This window comes from Caretta caretta, chromosome 2 (genome assembly GCF_965140235.1).
Source record: "Caretta caretta isolate rCarCar2 chromosome 2, rCarCar1.hap1, whole genome shotgun sequence".
Classification (NCBI taxonomy): domain Eukaryota; kingdom Metazoa; phylum Chordata; order Testudines; family Cheloniidae; genus Caretta; species Caretta caretta.
In genome coordinates this window covers 43,618,666-43,637,587 of record NC_134207.1, presented here as the reverse complement: position 1 = coordinate 43,637,587, position 18,922 = coordinate 43,618,666, and the positions used below count along the sequence as shown (strand labels likewise).

The window sequence follows — 18,922 nt, the reverse complement described above, 5'->3', positions numbered from 1 at the left end:
TTGGGATGGGGTGGGGAGCACCTGGAAAAGACACATACAACTATAATGGAGATGAGACACTGGGGAGCAAAAGAGACAGACCAAGAGAGGGGGAAGTGGGAAAGAGACTGCTTAATTAATCCATGCGTTCTGTGTTTCTGCCAACAAAGAATAGGTGTAAAGGTGAAAGAATGAGAGGAAAAGGGAGGGGGAGTAGAGAATAGTAAACAGAAATAAGGGAAAATGACACTGGGATGGATGGAATGAGCCAGATAAAGGAAAACACGCTTATGACTCTTATATTTGCAATCTTCCCACTTGAGTGAACGTCCTCAATCCTTGTCTGACAAACGTTGAACATGAGTTTAAGCTTATGAATAAATTACAGTTATGCTTGCTGTCTGTGTGGTAGATATTGAGGATGGGGAAACTTCAGTGTGTGTTTGTGCTTTATCTGAAGCACTAAGATGGAACTCGTAGATGATAACACCATAATCAGAGCAAGAGGCTTACCATGGCAGTCATCTGACCAGGACATCGCAAGATTCTTCAAAGGCCTTAATATTGCCAAGTTAGTTACCAGCAATATATACATTTATGGCTTTGCAAGACGGAAACAGTGCGTGCTCTGCTTCAGTGATTCACTCTTGTGCCTCCTTTTTCCTTGTCTTGACTCTTTTTAAGGGGAGGTGCTGCACTTTGTCTCAATGCACAAGGAAGGAGGAATGGGGAAGCTCTCATCAGGTTTGTAAGTGAAGAACATAGGGATTTAGCACTACAAAGACACAAGCACCACATGGGGAATCGGTACATTGAGGTATGCCGTAGCAATGGTTGTTTTTTGTTTTTTAATCTCTTTGATAGGACTACCATGCCATATATAACTGTGTTCTGTTTTTTTTGTTTTGTTTTGTTTTTCCCCCTTCTTTCCCTAGGTGTACAAGGCAACAGGTGAAGATTTCCTTAAAATTGCAGGAGGTAATCCACTTTTTCTTTTGTGGGTGGAGATGGGATTCTGTTCCAATAAACACCTGTAACTTAGTTTCAAATTACGAAGTGTTTCTATTGAACGTGATCTCTGAATTGGCTCATAGAATGCGTAGGTAATGGATGTGCTGAGATTGCTACCTACTCTGCTGATCATTACTGTCTCACAGTTTACGTTCTTCTTTCCTTCACCCCCACCTTTATGCATATTGATGAATTGCAATAAAAACAGTAAGGTCTCTGGTACAGGGACTGTCTTCATTCTGTGTATACAGTGCTTGGCAACGGGGCTCTGATCCCTGAGGAGCTACTGTGACATAAATTCAATATGTTCTCTTCCTTTCAAGGAGTCAGTCAGTTAAGGATCTTACCAGACTTGTTCCTGAATTTCATTTGGTACATAATTTTCCTGGGGGCCATGGCTTCCATGTAATCAATTACTGAAAAACATAACTTGAGTTCTTTCAGAACAGTGATATAAATCTGTTCTTCTTGTTCTCTGTTGTATACAAATCTGTGTGTGAAAGCAAATGAGTTTCAAAATATAAATTGTAATTATTAGGGATGAAACTGGTTTTTATTAAACAACTTACTTTTCCTGTATCCTAAAATGATCTTCCTTCCAAGGGAAAGTTGATCACCAAATACTGGAAAGGTGCAAAAGTGTTTTGTAAACCCTCACACCATCTTCTCTCTCAACTCCTCTCTCGCCCACCTGGTCTTAACCGAAGGGGTTGGATAAGGCCCAACAAGCTGCCACCCACATCTGCATTGTTGGGTCTCGTTCTCAGGGGCCAGACAAGCTTGGTATAGGAATGACCTGCTTCTCTGTTCCCTGCAGGCTTCAGTAACCTAGTACTTAGAAGCAGCAGATACCAATACTCTGAAACTTTAAAGGCAACCTAGAAGGGGAGCATGTGGCTGAGAGAGTTGGTGATGGAATGTAGTGATGCCTTTGACTTCTAGGAGTATGGCTAAACTAGAAGAGGTATGGGTGATTGGTGTGTGTGTGTCTTCTAAAGTTTGGCTTTAAACATCTTTGTCCTCCCTCCCCCCTTTTTTAATCCTGGTCTAAACATAAAGTAGGTCACTAGATGGACCCGATTTACAATCTGTTTCTTGATTGACTCTACTGTCCATTTTCCAGAAAACCACCACTGTGGGCAACTCCAGTAGAGACAAAGGACAGAGTAGGCATGAAAACTGACTCACCTGAACCTTGGTGAGGGTCCCTGGGAGGCAGTGCAGATACACTTGTGCTTATGCTTGCACTTCACTTCTATGGCTATTGAGCTAGGTTGAACTTGGGTCTACATGATGGTCAGTCTGGCATATCTTAAACACACAGGCACACCCATCCCTAAAATTGGATATGTCAGTGGTTTGCTCAGTGGCCCTCTTCTCCCCAATCCTAGCAGTAGAGGATGGGATTTTCAAAAGCACCTAAATGCATGGGCTGTCAGTGGGGCTTGTGATCCTTAGTCACTTAGGTACTTATGAAAACTCCACCCACAAGGTGTTTGGTTTTTTTTAATAATATTGACAAGCAATGGCAAACAGATGGATCTTGCATTTCACCCCGTGAAAGTGATAAGATTTGTGGCTATCTGTATGTGCAGCAAAGTATTGTACTAGCTGTTCTGAGGTTGACTGGGGGATATTGCACAATCTATGACTTGATTATTTCATAGCTCACTCTGGAGAGCTGACGTGTCTTGGGAAGAGAGAACCAAGTTTTGGGTTAAGAATACAAATTGACACCCTTCCAACTGGCTGTAGATAGGATGCCTTTGATCAGTTTACTGATTTTACTCTGGTATTACATTGGAAACTAAGCAGTGCTGATAGACTCCCATCTAGTTACTGAAGGCAAAACTGGCAAGCTTCTAAAGGTGACAATTGTATCAAAGTGGAACAGATATCCTGAACCTTCCTAAATGCACTTTTTTGCTGGTAGTTCCCAGGCCATTGTCTGGGAGAGTTGGTGTCTGAAACATTTCAGAAATAGGTATTTAAAAGTAAGGCTTGGAATGCACCAGAGAAGTCATTCCAGGAGCATCTGTGCTACCATGTGAGAGACTAGTGCTTGCTAACTGGGCATAGACTCAATGTTGTAAATGCAGCCTTCTTTTCCCCTTGGGTGAGGGTGCATCTCTCATTTAAGCAATCAAAGGAGCGGCATTCTAGGCTTCAAAGGGAGGAGTGTCCCATATAATGACATTTCTGGCTTTCCAGGTGGCTTTTGGGTGGGGAGAAGCCATGTGAATTTAAATTCTGCACCCTAGGTGCAAACAATCCATACAGGTAGGGGGTTGCTGTCTTACATATCTGTGGTGTCTCGACTTGGATTTTGTGGTTTTGTTAAAGGTACTTCCAATGAAGCAGCTCAGTTTTTATCGAAAGAAAATCAGGTGATTGTCCGGATGCGAGGTCTTCCTTTCAATGCAACGACAGAAGAAGTGCTGGCGTTTTTTGGCCAGCACTGCCCTGTAACAGGAGGAAAGGAAGGAATCCTGTTTGTCACATACCCTGACAACAGGCCAACAGGAGATGCCTTTGTGTTGTTTGCTTGTGAGGAATATGCACAAAATGCACTAAAAAAACATAAGGACTTGCTGGGTAAAAGGTACATTGAACTCTTCAGGAGCACGGCAGCAGAGGTTCAGCAGGTAGAGTGAAAACTTCCAAATGTCTTGGGCTCTTCTAATCAAAAAACCAGTCAGGAGGACACTGGTTGGGGTGTGGTTGGGGTCTTGAGGAATTGCTTTGTATCTTGTCATGGGAGGAGAGGAGTTTGACCTCTAAGAGTGGTCGAGGTCAGAAAATGTTCCTTGTGAAGCCTTTCATAATCAAGAGTTCTGATCCCTGTTTGTATGCATGGTCAATCCGCTCACTCTAGCGACTGTATTTTTATTTAAACTGCTTTTTTTCCTCCTGCTAGCTATGCAGGCAGCATAATTAAAGAATATCAACAGGACCACTTACTAAGTTCTGACCAGTCATACCTGGGCAAGCCTATTGCACATGCAGGGTTTGCACAGGCCCAGTGGAAGGCCTCATTTGGCTTGCAGAACCTCTACTGGAGGTGATGCAGATGGCAGTGCTCAGGCTGATTTCAGGGGGTTGGCAATTACAATAAGAACATCTAAATTGAGTACACTTGATCTGGAATCACTGGGACACACAAGTAGAGCTTCACAATCCCACTTCTCATCTTTTGAGTTGACCTGCATTTGAAGATTGTCTCACGAACCGCTAGGTATCTAACAAATCATGTAAAGTATCATCAGAAGGCTGAGATCTTCTGCTTTCCAGTACTATATAACATTAATTGGTAGTCCTGGTAAATTTAATCTGGAGTTGACTAAATTCTGGAAAACAAACCACCACCAACCAGTAAAACCCCTTGTTTTCTGAGAGTTCAAATTTTCCATCTTAATTGCTTAACATTAGCTTCTGTCTAACGATGACTAACTTGTTAGAGGCCAGGTCACTGTAACTTATTGCAAGTTGCATGGTTCATTTTGGCTTCATAGCAGCATGTCTGTGTCAGCTGCTATCATGCTGCCTAATCATGTTGGTATTAGTACATTCTAGGAAAATCTGGACAACTGTCCTTGGCAGAGCAATCCTTAAAGTAGAGGAAAGAATATTGTGCTTTCTGTTACCAAAAGTGGTGGAGATTCAGCTCTCCCTCCTGTCCCTGGCTGGGGTAAAAGTAGTTCCACACCGCTCTCCCTCTTTATCTTATACTGTGAGAGCTCCCCCTCTGTTTCAGTCTGCTTTAATCTCTGCAGCGAGACACAGATTGTGAGGACAGCAGTAGAAGGGGGCAATGTACTCTGGGATATCTTGTCACGTAAAGACTTGCAAGGAAATAGGACCAGCCAAACCAGTTACAGAAACTGAGAGTCCTCTCCATGCTGCAAACAGTATGTTGAACTGGCTACCAGCAGTCAATCATGTGCCAGTCTTGGTCACAGAGACTTGTTACACTGGACAATGATGAGGAAACTTTCCACCACTGCATGAGTACACATGCTGCTCAGCTGATTGGTACTAACAGTGGAAATGCTAGTATAGCCTGACCCTTTGTCATTTCTGCCCTCTTGTCTCACGCACAAGTTTTGAGCTGGATTTTTCATAGATCTGGAGTTTGACTCTTTCTATAGAGCCTTGTCAGTGCAAACAGATGAAAACATGCGTAATACTGCTATATGCATAGATGTTTTACACAGATGTGATCAAAGGAAATGATTGAATATTCACATAACTCTGGTAGGCAGGGTTCTTACTGTTTAAACTAGAAACAATAAATCTTAAGTGTAACATGATCTTTTTGGCCAAATATAATTACTTTTAGCTGATAGATGGTGTTGCTGCATGGGCTACTTCTGTCATTAAAATAATTAAATAATGGCTTACACTGTACCATAGCATGTGAAACAAAAATCTTCTAGTTTCAGGACTATTCTCTTCCTCCTCCTTGACAGTGTAGTCTTGTGTCTTGGTTAACAGCTGCTGCTTTTGTCATCTAGGCTGGATGCATTTTATTGGAAACAACTCTTCTATGACCATATAAAGTGCTTTGGGATCCTACAGGATGAAAAGTATTATAGAAATGTAACTTACATAATTAGTAAGTTGCTGCTTTGATACATCTCCTGGTACAGAGCACTGCAACTTGCAGTCTGGTCAAAAACAAACCAAGATGACATTTTCAAATAAAGCCACCGAAAGACTTCAGACTCATTCAGAACTTATAAATTCAAGCTGTATTTTATCCTTGATTAAAATCTAGTGCCTAGATGACTTACCTTCTAAGTATTGCACAAGTTGACTATAATTTACAAAAATTCCATCTACATTCAGTTCAGTAGAACAAGCTTGAGGTCTCACCATTTCTTTTTGTTTTTGTGCAGGTGCTGAACAGGTACTCTTCTACACCTCTCGTTCCCCTTGCAGCTCCCCCTATCCTTCCTGTGTTACCTCAGCAATTCATGCCTCCTACCAATATCAGAGACTGCATACGTCTGCGTGGTCTTCCCTATGCTGCCACTATAGAGGACATTTTGGAATTCTTGGGGGAGTTTTCTGCAGATATTCGGACCCATGGGGTTCACATGGTATTAAATCATCAGGTAGGTAGACAACAGGAGAATACAAGTCATGGTTGCCAGTGTGCTACTCACCACATATATAAACATGATCCCCTGCAGGGTTGATTGCTAGTGGAAAAGCAGGGAAGCAGCCTTGATAAAGCCCCTAAATGCACAAAAGTGAGACCGCTACTGATTCTGTCCTCCAAGAGTGTAATGAAAATAATCAATAGTTTTTCACAGAACCTAGCTGCTTCAAGGCATTATATTTTTTTAATACTGGACCCAGTGTAGCCAACCAATTGCTAACAGGATCAACCAAAAACTTGCTATGGTTATCCGTAAATGTATGTAGAATTATTTCCATTGTCTGTGAATAGGTAATGTTGCACATGGGGTTTTGAAAGCAGGATGTGTTGGGCTGTATATGGTGAAACATACAACACCACACTAAAAAGATTAAAAACATTTCAGCTCTTTTCCTTGATGATTGTAGGTGAGGTAGTGGGGGTGAGGAATCTCTCTTTTTGTGGGGTTGTGATTAAAAAACAAACAAATACATTAATGTAGTGTCTCTATCTTGTGGACATAAACACATTATTAAAATCTTTAGAATTTACTTGCCATTTTCTGCATCACATTCAAGTAACTAAGTATTTGAAATTTAATCTCTCACAACCTACCAAAATCTCATTTAAAATTATTATAAAGGCAAGTTCATATTTGTAACTTGGTTAAAAAGCATAACTGTCACACGCTCCTGTAACATCTTTTAAGGGGGCACACGCAAAGGGGCAAGCATGTGTGTTGCTATTTATTTGGTGATTCTGTTAGGGTATCACATTGTGTACCCTATATATAGGCTTGGCAGAATTCATTTGTTTTTTTAATTTAGATGGATAATATCAATATTAATTTTTAAGCATTATGTCTATCTATTTAAATTTTCACAGTTGTGGGAAATTATGGGTGGTGTCAAAAGTTCAGAGGGTGTCAGATAATTAATGATAGTCGATATTGAGATTCAAAAAGTTAGAGCTTTATAACCGCTAAAACACAATTATCAATGTCATATGTCAAAACATATCAAGTAAATATCCCTAAATCAAATGTTAAATTCTCAAGCAGCATTTTTCTTAATTTGGCGGTCTATAAATTTCTATTGTAATGATGGAAATATTTTTTTTGGTCTGTTTGTATGTGTATGGTGAAATAAACACTTACCAATAAAAATCTAATACTTCCAAGCCTACAGATATAATTAGAAATCTGCAAAAAATATTTCCTCTCTTCCATGGGATTACAGATTAAACTGTTCCATTTACCCAACCAAAATATACAAATTGATACTTAATTCCGTACTCGACAAATCTTTAAACTCGTATCAAAATCCTTAGAAACCTGATAACTGACCACTCTGAACTAGCGATTTTAATCTATCAATTGTTCCCATTCTCCCATGGCTTTTGATATGGGTATGGTTAAAATTTTGTCATGATTGCTTTTAGTAAAAGTCACAAATGCATCGTGGACAATAAACAAAAATTCATGGAAGCCCAAGACCTGTCTAACTTTTACTAAAAATAATGAGGGGGGACTGATTGCAGGGGAGGGAGGGGGAATGACTGAAGCCAGAGGGGAGGGGAGGATATGAACCTGGGCCCTGCTGAGGAAGGTGGGGAGGGTTCCCACTGCCTCAGCAGCTGACAGCTCTATGGCTCCGGCTTCAGAGTTCCAGGTCTCTCTCTCTCTCTCTCTCTCTCCTTCCCCCCCCCCCCGCCCCCATCACCTGCAGCAGCTTGGCACTTCAGGAGGGGGCCCCAGCCCCAGGGCTGAAGTGGAAAATGTCACAGAGGTCTCTGAAAGTCACAGAATCCATGACTTCCATGACATAATTTTATCCTTTGATATGGGGTTAATGATATGTTTGACTTAATCCATGAAGGCCTGGTCTACTCTAGACAATTAAGTCAATTTAAATCCACACTCTTTGAGCAGCATAGTTAAGACAACCTAACCCCACCAGTGTTGACAGCCCTAGGTCAACAGAACAATTCTTCTGTTGGCCTACTTACCACTTTTCGGGAAGGTGGATTATCTACACCAATGGGACAACCCCTCCCATTGGTGTAGATAGTGTCTACACTGAAGTGCTGCAACGGCGCAGCTGTGCCATGTAGCATTTAAAGTTCAGACAGTCTCTAAGTAAAAAAGCTGATATTCAACAACATGAGTTTCATCTGAAGCTTGTCCCTTCAATCTGTCTCACGTGTTCAAACTGTGTGTCTGATGTCTTGTAAATTACTCTGGACATGAACCATAATCTGTTATGACGACAACACATACACTATCCATGCTCAAATTATCTTGGACTGGTGTTTTGCCGTGCTTGTCCCATTCTCTTTGGTTTTCTTCCTGGCCTGTGACATTCTTAAAACTCACTACACTGCGTGCTCTACTAACAAGAAGAAGACAGTCCTTGCACCAAGACTCTTGCAGTCCACTTCAGACACTGACAGTACAGTCTAGATATGTGAGACACATGTTCCAAACTTGGACCACTTGCTCTATGGTGAGTGGCTGAAAGGTGTCACAAAAGTGTGGGTTTTTTAAGGAAGGAGGCAATTGTGCAAATGCAGCCATCTCTTCAGGGACTTTAAACCTGAGACTTTATCACTCCAGTACAGACCTCTACCACTTGGGCTCAAGGATTAACTAAATTGGCTGGACTGCCAATTCAAAGACTGATTTTAAATGTCCAGAGACGGTCCAGGAATAAATTAAATGCATAATTTGTCAACACAGCATGAGTGCCTGTGGGGAAAATGTTGGTGAAGAGATCTGCTGTCTTGCCATCTGTTGCTCTCCTTGCGTCCAACACAGCATGTAGTGGTAGACAGGAATCCTGCCACAGCTGCAGTGTGGGAGCAGAGCTCCTGCTCCAGTGTAAGGATTTGTCTGTACATTGTCTATTCAGGAATAGTCTAGATTTAGACAAGAGCTTGAGTGGGCTTAGCTGCCCTAGTGACCCCTTCTGCAGGGGAAGGAGAAAGTTCTTTATTGCAGTACAGCCTGTGGTTATGACCATGGTTCATCTCCACTCTTCCTACATATCACAGAGATAAGCTCTGCGTAGGGCCTGAATTCCCTCCTGTTCAACCTCCCCAAATCCTAGCCCCTGCATAACTGAGCTGCACCAGTTCATTACATGTTGGGCTCTCTACTCCTGGTAGGCAGGGTTGGCATTTTCCTCTTGCAGAACCTTCCAACTGAGGAGTTGAGCTTCACCAATGCTGGTGAATTCAACTGCACAATACCCATGTTAAGGGTTGCTGATCACCCTGATTATACCGATGGGGGTATTGAATGTGACAGAGGAGATTAAACTTCTTTTCCAAAGTCACTGGTAGTGTCCATCTCTTGGTATGCTCATATGTTGTGAAGGTCCATGTCTTGTAAGCTTGGCCATTTGCAATTTAAAAGCAGCAGTAGCTTGCAAAGGCACACATATACTTGCTTCTGCCTCAATAAGTAACAGACACTGGCTATGTTGGGAAAAGCTTTCTATGATTGCAACCTGATGTAGATTAATGGGGTTTTTTTTGCAGTGTTGTAGCCTTGTTAGTCCCAGGATATTAGAGAGAGAGAAGTTGGTCCAATAAAAGATATTACCTCACCCACCTCGTTTCTCTAATAGATTAAAGGCATCATTCAAAACTGCTGCCACAGTGCACATGAGAGAGGTTAAAGTTTTTTGTCGTGCTTGAATTGTATGGGGGCCTTGTGAAATAATGTTAGCATTTAAATGGTCAAGCTAAGCACTGAAATTAATCAATGCCTCACCAACTTGAATACAATCGCACCTTTGCTGTCGTCATTGCTTTTTGTCTCCAGGACACTGTTCGTCTTTATAAAGGGAAATGTGCTCTCTGAACAGAGGACTAAAGTTCTTAGGCCTTATCTACTCTGGAAAGGTGTTTTTTTTGTGTGTTGTTTTTTTGTTCAGTGTAACCTAAGACATGCGTTTAAACCAATAATTCTACAACTATAAACCATCCCATGCTGTACCCTCCTCCCCATTAGGGCACTCTTCTGGTATGAGTGGCTTTTTTGGGGTTCAGCTTAGGTCCCTTCCCAAGCAACATAAGCATAAACGGGGAAAAAAAGTCCTCTAAATTCTTATTTTTACCAAAGCTATACTTGGAGCTAATATGGCATTTTTATTCTCTATTCTGAGCCATAAAAATAGTCAGGCTATACTATAGATAACAGCTTTACCTAAATATTCAAAACAAATAACAGTAGAAGGCTGACAAACATTGATGTAATGGACAATGGGCAGATCAGCATTGAGTCAGCAGTGTGCCCTTGCTGCCAAGAAGGCCAATGGCATGTTGAGATGTATAAGTAGGGGCATAGCCAGCAGATCAAGGGACGTGATCGTTCCCCTCTATTCGACATTGGTGAGGCCTCATCTGGAGTACTGTGTCCAGTTTTGGGCCCCACATTACAAGAAGGATGTGGATAAATTGGAGAGAGTCCAGCGAAGGGCAACAAAAATGATTAGGAGTCTGGAACACATGACTTATGAGGAGAGGCTGAGGGAACTGGGATTGTTTAGTCTGCAGAAGAGAAGAATGAGGGGGGATTTGATAGCGGCTTTCAACTGCCTGAGAGGTGGTTCCAGAGAGGATGGTTCTAGACTATTCTCCGTGGTAGAAGATGACAGGACAAGGAGTAATGGTCTCAAGTTGCAGTGGGGGAGGTTTAGGTTGGATATTAGGAAAAACTTTTTCACTAAGAGGGTGGTGAAACACTGGAATGCGTTACCTAGGGAGGTGGTAGAATCTCCTTCCTTAGAAGTTTTTAAGGTCCGGCTTGACAAAGCCCTGGCTGGGATGATTTAATTGGGGATTGGTCCTGCTTTGAGCAGGGGGTTGGACTAGATGACCTCCTGAGGTCCCTTCCAACCCTGATATTCTATGATTCTATGATCATGGGCCCAGGCAGTAGTGAGAATGTAAGTGTATTAGAACCGTTGATTGGTGCAGGAGTTGGAGTGGTAATGGCCAAATAGTCTTTGTAAAAGATGCTGCTAACATTGCAAGTGACTCCTGTTTTGGCACCACATGAGTATTTGTATTGGAACTATAGATTTGCTCTTGTTCTTTTTCTTGGTTTTTCAGGGCCGTCCATCAGGAGATGCCTTTATCCAGATGAAATCTGCAGACCGAGCATTTCTGGCTGCACAGAAGTGTCATAAGAAGACAATGAAGGACAGATACATTGAAGTCTTTCAGTGTTCTGCAGAGGAGATGAACTTTGTATTAATGGGGGGCACTTTAAATCGAAATGGCTTGTCCCCACCACCATGTAAGTTACCATGTAAGTTTTGCATGGTTCGTGGCACTACTCTGTGCTGTGCACTGGTAGGTGTTGGAGCTTCTCTCTCTCTCTCTTCCCAGTTCTTTGTAAGGTATATTAAATGGGGGTGGTAATGCAAGGCTTTTCCATCTGAAATCAGCAGTAGCCTGTGATCGTTTTTCTTTTGGTTGTGGATTACTATGACTGAAGAATTACTTTCAAATTATACTCTTGCTTTTCCACAGACGAACTTGTTTTCTGCAACTTAACTTTTTCTGGACAAGCAATGACTCTGAAAAGAAACTTTGCCACCTAGAACCCAATAAAAAATTAAATATGAATTAGTTTATCACTGTGTCTGTGGACTCCATGCCCCTCCCTCTCTTTTAAAGGCTAATTCTTGCAACCACTGGTAATGCTTTTTTCTGAGTCTAAACACAAATATTCTACCTGTTGAACAGCTGCTAATCCCTGGACATCCAAAATGCACGGTGTTAAGGCTGCTGGTGTGTGAGTGAAATATGTATTTAGACATGCAGCTAAGCTAGCCAAATAGCTTGGTGGATCAGAAAACAGTGCTTTTGCTTCAAGCTGTGCTCCTTACTGGCTATGAGTCATTTGGAAAAATGGGATTTTATCTAATATTTGGGAGAAAACAGTTTAAAGGCGCACGGGTTGACTTAATCTGTTTAAAGTAAAATGACTTTGAACCCATGGGAAAATAATACTTTGCTTCAAAGATCACAGATGGCAGGATAATTGAGGTACGATCCTCCTATTTATTCAGAAGAAATGAAATATTCTAAATCCAGCCAGGTTGGTTATGACCAGTGCTGTTTGTTTACCTGTTGGCTCCTTGGTAGCCCATAGAGCAGGGGTCGGCAACCTATGGCACTGTGGGCCGGTGGCCAGGACCCCAGCAGATAGCAACTGGGCCAGCGGCCGGGACCCCGGCAGGCAGCAGCGTGCCATTAAAAATCCTGGCAGCCCTGGCCCGCTCTTCTCCGCCCCTCCCCCCACCCCGCCACGGGGGCAGGGTGAAGAAGTTTGGTCTTGCCAGCTGCTGCTGCAGGGCAGGCAAGGTCCCCCCATCTCTTCTGCGGGCGTGCTGGGTTCCTGCCCCTCCTCCTCTCCCTCCCTGCCACCGATCAGCTGATGGCCCTTGCGAGGGAGGGGGAGAAGTGGAGCCGCAGCGCGCTCGCTGCTCCGGGGAGGAGGTAGAGAAGAGATGGGGATGGGGCCTTGAGAAAGGGGGGTGGAATAAGGGCATATCCTCTCCAGCCCCCTGCTGTGAGCCGCCCTGGACAGGGGGCTGGGAGCAACCCCAGGACTGTAGCCCACACCCCCAGCCCTCTGCCCTGACCCCTGCACACCCCACATTCCAACCCCCTCCATGAGCACCAAATGGGAGCTCCTGTGCGCGCGCACACTCCCATCTGCACTCCTTGCATCAAATGGGAGCTGCCCAGGTAAGCACTCCCAGCACACCCAAACCTCCTGCCCCAACCCTGAGCCCCCTCCCTCATTGTAGCTCCTGGCAAGACCCTACGCCCCAACCCCCAGCCTGCTCCTTCACCCCCAGCCCTGTGCTCAGTGCAGAGAGAGGAAGAGAATGGGCTAGAACCAGGGAGAAGGTAGTTACCCACTCTATGCGGGAAGGGCCGGGATCCCAGACCAGCAGCGGGCTGAGTGGGGCTGGCAGCCGGGACCCTGGCTGGCAGGAGCCAGCGGACAGAACCCCAGACCATCAGTGGGCCGGCCCCGCTCAGCCCGCTGCTGGTCTGGGGTCCTGGCCGCCGGCCCCGCTCAGCCTGCTGCCGGCCTAGGTGAATAGAACCCCAGGCTGGCAGTGGGCTGAGCGGGCCAGTGGCATAAGATCAGCATTTTAATTTCATTTAAAATTAAGCTTCTTAAACATTTTGAAAACCTTGTTTACTTTACATATGACAATAGTTTAGTTATATAATATATAGACTTATAGAGAGACCTTCTAAAAAACGTTAATGTATTACTGGCACGCAAAACCTTAAATTAAAGTGAATAAATGAAGACTCAGCACACACTTCTGAAAGGTTGCTGACCCCTGCCATAGAGAGTTGGTCCCAGTCTAGTTTCTAGTGGACAAATACTTGTATCAGAGAAACTACCATCATCATAATAGGTCCCCTTGTCAGCAGAAAGGCAAAGGCCTGAATGGGAATGAGGGATAGACAGGTCACTCTCCCCCAGAAATGGGGCAAGTATACTCTGATTTTTGTTCAGAGACTTCTTTTGTGAAGGTTCCCAGAGTAAACTAATGAACTCTGCTGAAATCAAGGAAAGTTTTTGGATTCCTGAGTTTCACCTTCTTACAGCTATGAGCACAGGTGACTAAAAGTTCAAACAGGCCATGTCCCCTTATCTGCTTGTGATGGGAGAAGGGAGGAGTTGAGTCATCAGATGGTCTCTTCACAACTGCTGGTCCTTTTTTTAAAGTGTGATCAGTTTTGCCATTCCTGGCCATTTCTAGTCTGTCTAGATTCATCAGAATGTGGTGTTGAAAAAAGGAGAGAGAGACTACTCTCAAGGGCTTTGGGGAATAGTCCTCCCCTTCCCCCTCTCTCCTCCCCGGTTCTTGTATGTGTGCAACTTGTAGAAACACCCTTTGTTTTTAATTTGCATTATCCTGTTAAATGAGGTGGTGACATGGTGGGAAGTATCAAGGAATAATAAATATAATGGGCTAGTTAGGAATGGAGATCTCTTAAATTGAAGGAATGCCCTGTATAATGGGGAAGATTGGACAGATATTATATCGGATGTTGTCAAGCTTTGCTCTTGTCTTTTGAAGAGAGGAGACTTAACTGATAACTGAAACTAGGCCAGTAAACCAACTCATCTCTTTGGAAAGAGAATTTGTTCCCACAAATCATAGAATCCTAGAAATGTAGGGCAGGAATGGACTTTGGTAGGTCATCTCGTTGAATCCCCTGCACTGAAGCAGGACTAAATATTACCTAGACATCCCTGATCAGTGTTTGTCTAACCTGTTCTTAACCGCCACTGACTGAGATTCCACACCCTCCCTAGGCAATTTGTTCAAGTGCTTAACTGTGCTGATAGTTACGAAGTTTTTCCTGAAGTCTAATCTAAATCTACCTTGCTGCAATTTTATGCCCATTACTACGTGACCTGTAATCTGTGATTAAGGAGACCAATTTATCATGTTTCTCCCTATAATCTTGAGAGCAAGAGGTTGGCTTCTGTATACTGTCACATACCTTTTTTGTTGTTGTTGTTTTGTGATTTCTACACAGATAACTTTATGTAAATTAAAATGTGAGGAAGCGTTTTTCCAGGTTGGAAAGACTCTAGATTTACTTTGAGGCTGTCTTGCTGAATATGCTGGAATTTGGTGAACCATGTTAATCTATCCTCCTTCGGTTCCTTTAGGTCTTTCTCCTCCATCCTACTCACTTCCAGCTCCTGCAGCAATTATTCCAACAGAAGCTGCTCTTTATCAGCCCTCCGTGCTTTTGAATCCACGAACGCTGCAGCCCTCTACAGCATACTATCCAGCAGGCGCTCAGCTCTTCATGAACTACACATACTATCCCAGGTAAGGCAATAAGGAAATGAGGCAGGAACAAAGAAGTCCTTTTACAGCAAATGCACGAAGCTCTCAAGAGTATTTGGCTGCCATGCTGAAGGCTTGTGCTAGAGGGAACAGCCTGCTCAGTATTTGAGCAGGGTAATTATTTCAGAATCCACAGGTGGGGTTCTAGTTTTGGAATGTCTCGGGTGGCAAATTTTAATGTATGTGTAAAATATTGGGCACTTTTCAAAAGTCACATGCTATTCAAATGACCAAGTGACTTAGAAGCACATTTGTTGTTGCCTCTCCATGGGAATTGTCCTTTTTTCATTAAGGGGCTTTGTGTCAGGTAAAAATCACATAGTTTGCTTCTTAAAATCAGAGGTTTGCACTAATGTCTTTTACCAGAATTTTGCCTCTTCTGACTGATGCCCTCCACCCTCGAGGTAACTGCTTTTCAGTGGCTCTGTACAGTTAAAGGATTTTGTAAACTTTGATTGGGAAAGATGCTATATAAATATTCCCACATGCTTCAGTGCAAGTTGATTGACTAATGTTCTTTTCCCCCCTTTCTCTCCTCTGAGGGCTTTTAGCTTTTCCTGGTTAAAGGAAACAAACACCAGTCTCTTGTGGGTGGGGTATAGTGAGTTTAATGTATACTTCAGTCGGAAGGTAACAAACTGTTCTGATTGGAATGCAAAGTACTTCATACTGTCAAGATTGTATATGAGGCCTGGTCTACGCTACAAAGTTAGGTCAACATAAGCCATCTTGTGTCAACCTAGTGTCAAATGTGCATGTGTCTACATTTAAACTTGTCTCCCACTGATATAAGCACCACATTACAGCAACACAGCAACGCCATCCCCCGTTGAGCCAGGGTCGATGTACTGAGGTCAATGCAGCACGAGTGTAAATGCTGTTGCCTATGTCAACCGTAACAGTCCTCCAGCAGCTGTCCCACAATGCCTGACACTGATAACTCTGCTCACAATGGTAAATGCCCAGCGGTTACAGAAACCGAACGGCCTCCCTTCCCATTAAAGCCTCATGCATTTTTTGCATGACTTTTCCTGATTGTCCAGCTTGACAAGCACATCTAGCAGCAGTCCATTGTTGTGTACAACTGCCCAGCTGACCATGCAGGCTACATGCTCCAGAGGCACTCTGGGATGGAGTAGACAGGAGATAATGCATCTCCTGGGCCAGTGAGGAGAAGAGGCTGTATAGGTCCAGCTATAGATCTGCCAAAGAAAGGTGGACATCTGTGAGCAGATTGCATGGGAGATGCAGGCGAAAGGTATGACGGAGACTGGCACCAGTGCCATATGAAAGCAAAGGAACTGCGTCCCGCTAACGGAAGGCCGGCAGTTGATCTGGTGCCGAGCTGTAGACCTGCCACTTTTACAAAGAGTTGAATGCTGTACTTGGCGGAGACCCCACCCCCACTCCACAGACCATTGTGGATACCACCAAGACACCCAAGTCTCAGGCCCCTGGCAAGGATGAGGAAGAGGTGGAGGAGGATGTGGGAGTGGGCGGTCCAGCTACACAGTGAGCCAGAACCTGTTTGAGACTCCACCGCAGTCCAGTCAGTCCTGGCAGTTGAGCACAAGCGAGCCTGATGCAGAGGAAGCAACCTTGGATAAGTGTGTAAATGTATTTCCCATTACAGTGATGGCACCCTCAACTTATCAGGACACAGCTGTTGACGCTTCATTAATTTACTTGTAGTAGAAGAGGTAGTGTTACAACAAAAAGAGGTAAAATTTTAGGGGAGCAAGGGAAGGGAGTTCTGAATCTTCACTTTCACTTTCCATTGGAACTATTCTGACAATGGTACCTCTGTGTTTTTATTTGCATCTGCTGCCATTGCAGCCTTGAGGGGTTCCACCTCCACACCTGTGGAATGCCCAAGCCAGATAACGAGAAAGAAGAGGACTCAGGATGACACATGCAACACTGTCTTGCAGGATCTTGCTAAATCAGACTGTGAACAAGGGGCCTGGAGGGTGAACACAGCAGGTAGCCTGTAGAAAGGCCCAGGAATCTCAAAAGGGAAAACGGAGTCAGATGCACCAGGACATAACAGGGCTTCTCTGGCAGCAAACAGACGCTGACGACTCTTGTGGAACTACAGGTTCAACAATCATGGGCTTGCCACCCTTTGCAGTTCATGGAGAACTCCATTACAGCATCTCCTTACACACCGTGATCAACATTCCACATGGTATCAGGAGGCCGCATCCCTACTCCTACCACTTCACCCCAAAGAACATTAAGGACAACCACACTTCTCATACACTGACCTGAGACAGCCATGGTTGCTGTATGTGTAAGTAAAATGGACATGAATGTTCTTTCCCTTGAAGTTCTGTTCCATTAATTTAAGTTTTTAATGCATTTCCATTTAAATTGCACAGACTTCTTCTTGGACTGACTTTATTACTGAATAAAATTCTATTTGGAAAAATCGTCTTTATTAGTTCACAACATAAACTGCAGAGAGCTTAGCAGTTCTGAAAGGACCTACTTCTTGTTGTACAATGTGACAGCACATAGGATCAGTGACACAGTGTAATAATCATACATGTACAGCAAAAGCTGCAAAATTAATAGGTGTATTGACTGTTCTGTTCAGATGTACACCATGCATCACACAATTCCTAACAGACCCCAAAACAGCAGGACCAGATAGAGCACAATCCACCACAGTGCATTACTGTGGCTCACTGTTAAAGTGCTCTTTCAAAGCTTCTCTTAGCTATATAGCTCAGGGCTGAGCTCTTCTAATAGGATATGCATGCCACCTATTGCTCCACAGCCATTTGGGAACCGCATTGCTGTAAATCCATCCACTACATCCTGCACATTGCTCAGAGTCACAATCCTGCATAGCAGGAGGCAATTAATGGCCCTGCACACTTTCATGACAATGGGGCCCCACAGTGGATTTTCCATCGCCAGAATGATTTCCCACTGATTGGTAGCAATCCAGCTCTGCAAGTTTCCACAAGGCGATTGCCACTCACTACTCCACTGTAAATGCAGCTCTCATTTTGGTGCCCTCGCACTGGAGGGCTGGGGCAAGCTCAGCACACAGATCCAGAAATATGGCCTTGCACATCCAGAAGTTTTGCAGCCACTGCTTGTCGTACCAAGCCTGCATTATGATGTCATCCTGCCAGTCAGAGCTCGTTTCTCGGGCCCAGAAGCAGCTCTCCACCATCTGCAGCTGCTCTGTGAACACCACCACCACCGTTAGAATTGATTCACAATATATCTCACAGCTATCTGTCCTCCAATAAATCATCGTATTCCCCACTGATTCAGTTCTTCTTACAACTCTGCAAATATCGGAGGAACATGCATTCTGTGCTTGCAACACTTATGATAATAGTGCAGAACTGTGCAGGCTCTGTGCTTTTGTCAGAGATGGTGGACAGTAAGGAGGGCCATGTGGATTTGTTTTTTTGTTTTTTGTTTTTTTTAAAAAGGTGCAAAAATTATGAGATCTAAATAGTTGCATGCTGAGAAGTTGAACCCTTGCTCCCAGTCCCCCATGTGCAACTCGTTTCTGCCTCACCAGGCATTGTTGAAACTTCCCCAAAAGACACTGTGCTGGATGGTGGTGGGTTGTACACCGGGATACCTACCCATGGTGCACTGCACCATGCATCGACACAAGTGCTCCTGGTGAGTATCTGCAGTGCCAATACGAGGAGCTAAGTATGCATGCACACAAGCAATATATGAACTGTGGTAGCTTTGTTACTTAACTTGCATCAACCAAAGTTTATAGAGTAAATATGGCCTTAGTAAGTGGAATATCAGATGGCTAATCGAAACCTCTTGTGGTAATCTACTGTTGGTTCCCTGAAAGCCATCTATAGTCTTTTACAGCGGTGCTTCTCAAGCT

The 18,922-nt window shown here is 43.7% G+C and overlaps 1 protein-coding gene across 1 annotated transcript in view; it reads left to right on the top strand.

Annotated features, from left to right (window-relative positions):
• ESRP1 (epithelial splicing regulatory protein 1) overlaps positions 1 to 18,922 on the top strand; it is a 60,901-nt gene that overhangs the window by 21,316 nt on the left and 20,663 nt on the right. Inside the window, exons 7-13 of the mRNA XM_048841228.2 lie at positions 440 to 550; positions 664 to 796; positions 915 to 957; positions 3,334 to 3,635; positions 5,889 to 6,107; positions 11,252 to 11,450; positions 14,862 to 15,027. Coding sequence (XP_048697185.2) covers positions 440 to 550; positions 664 to 796; positions 915 to 957; positions 3,334 to 3,635; positions 5,889 to 6,107; positions 11,252 to 11,450; positions 14,862 to 15,027 — 1,173 coding nt within the window. The remainder of the gene's footprint in view (positions 1 to 439; positions 551 to 663; positions 797 to 914; positions 958 to 3,333; positions 3,636 to 5,888; positions 6,108 to 11,251; positions 11,451 to 14,861; positions 15,028 to 18,922) is intronic.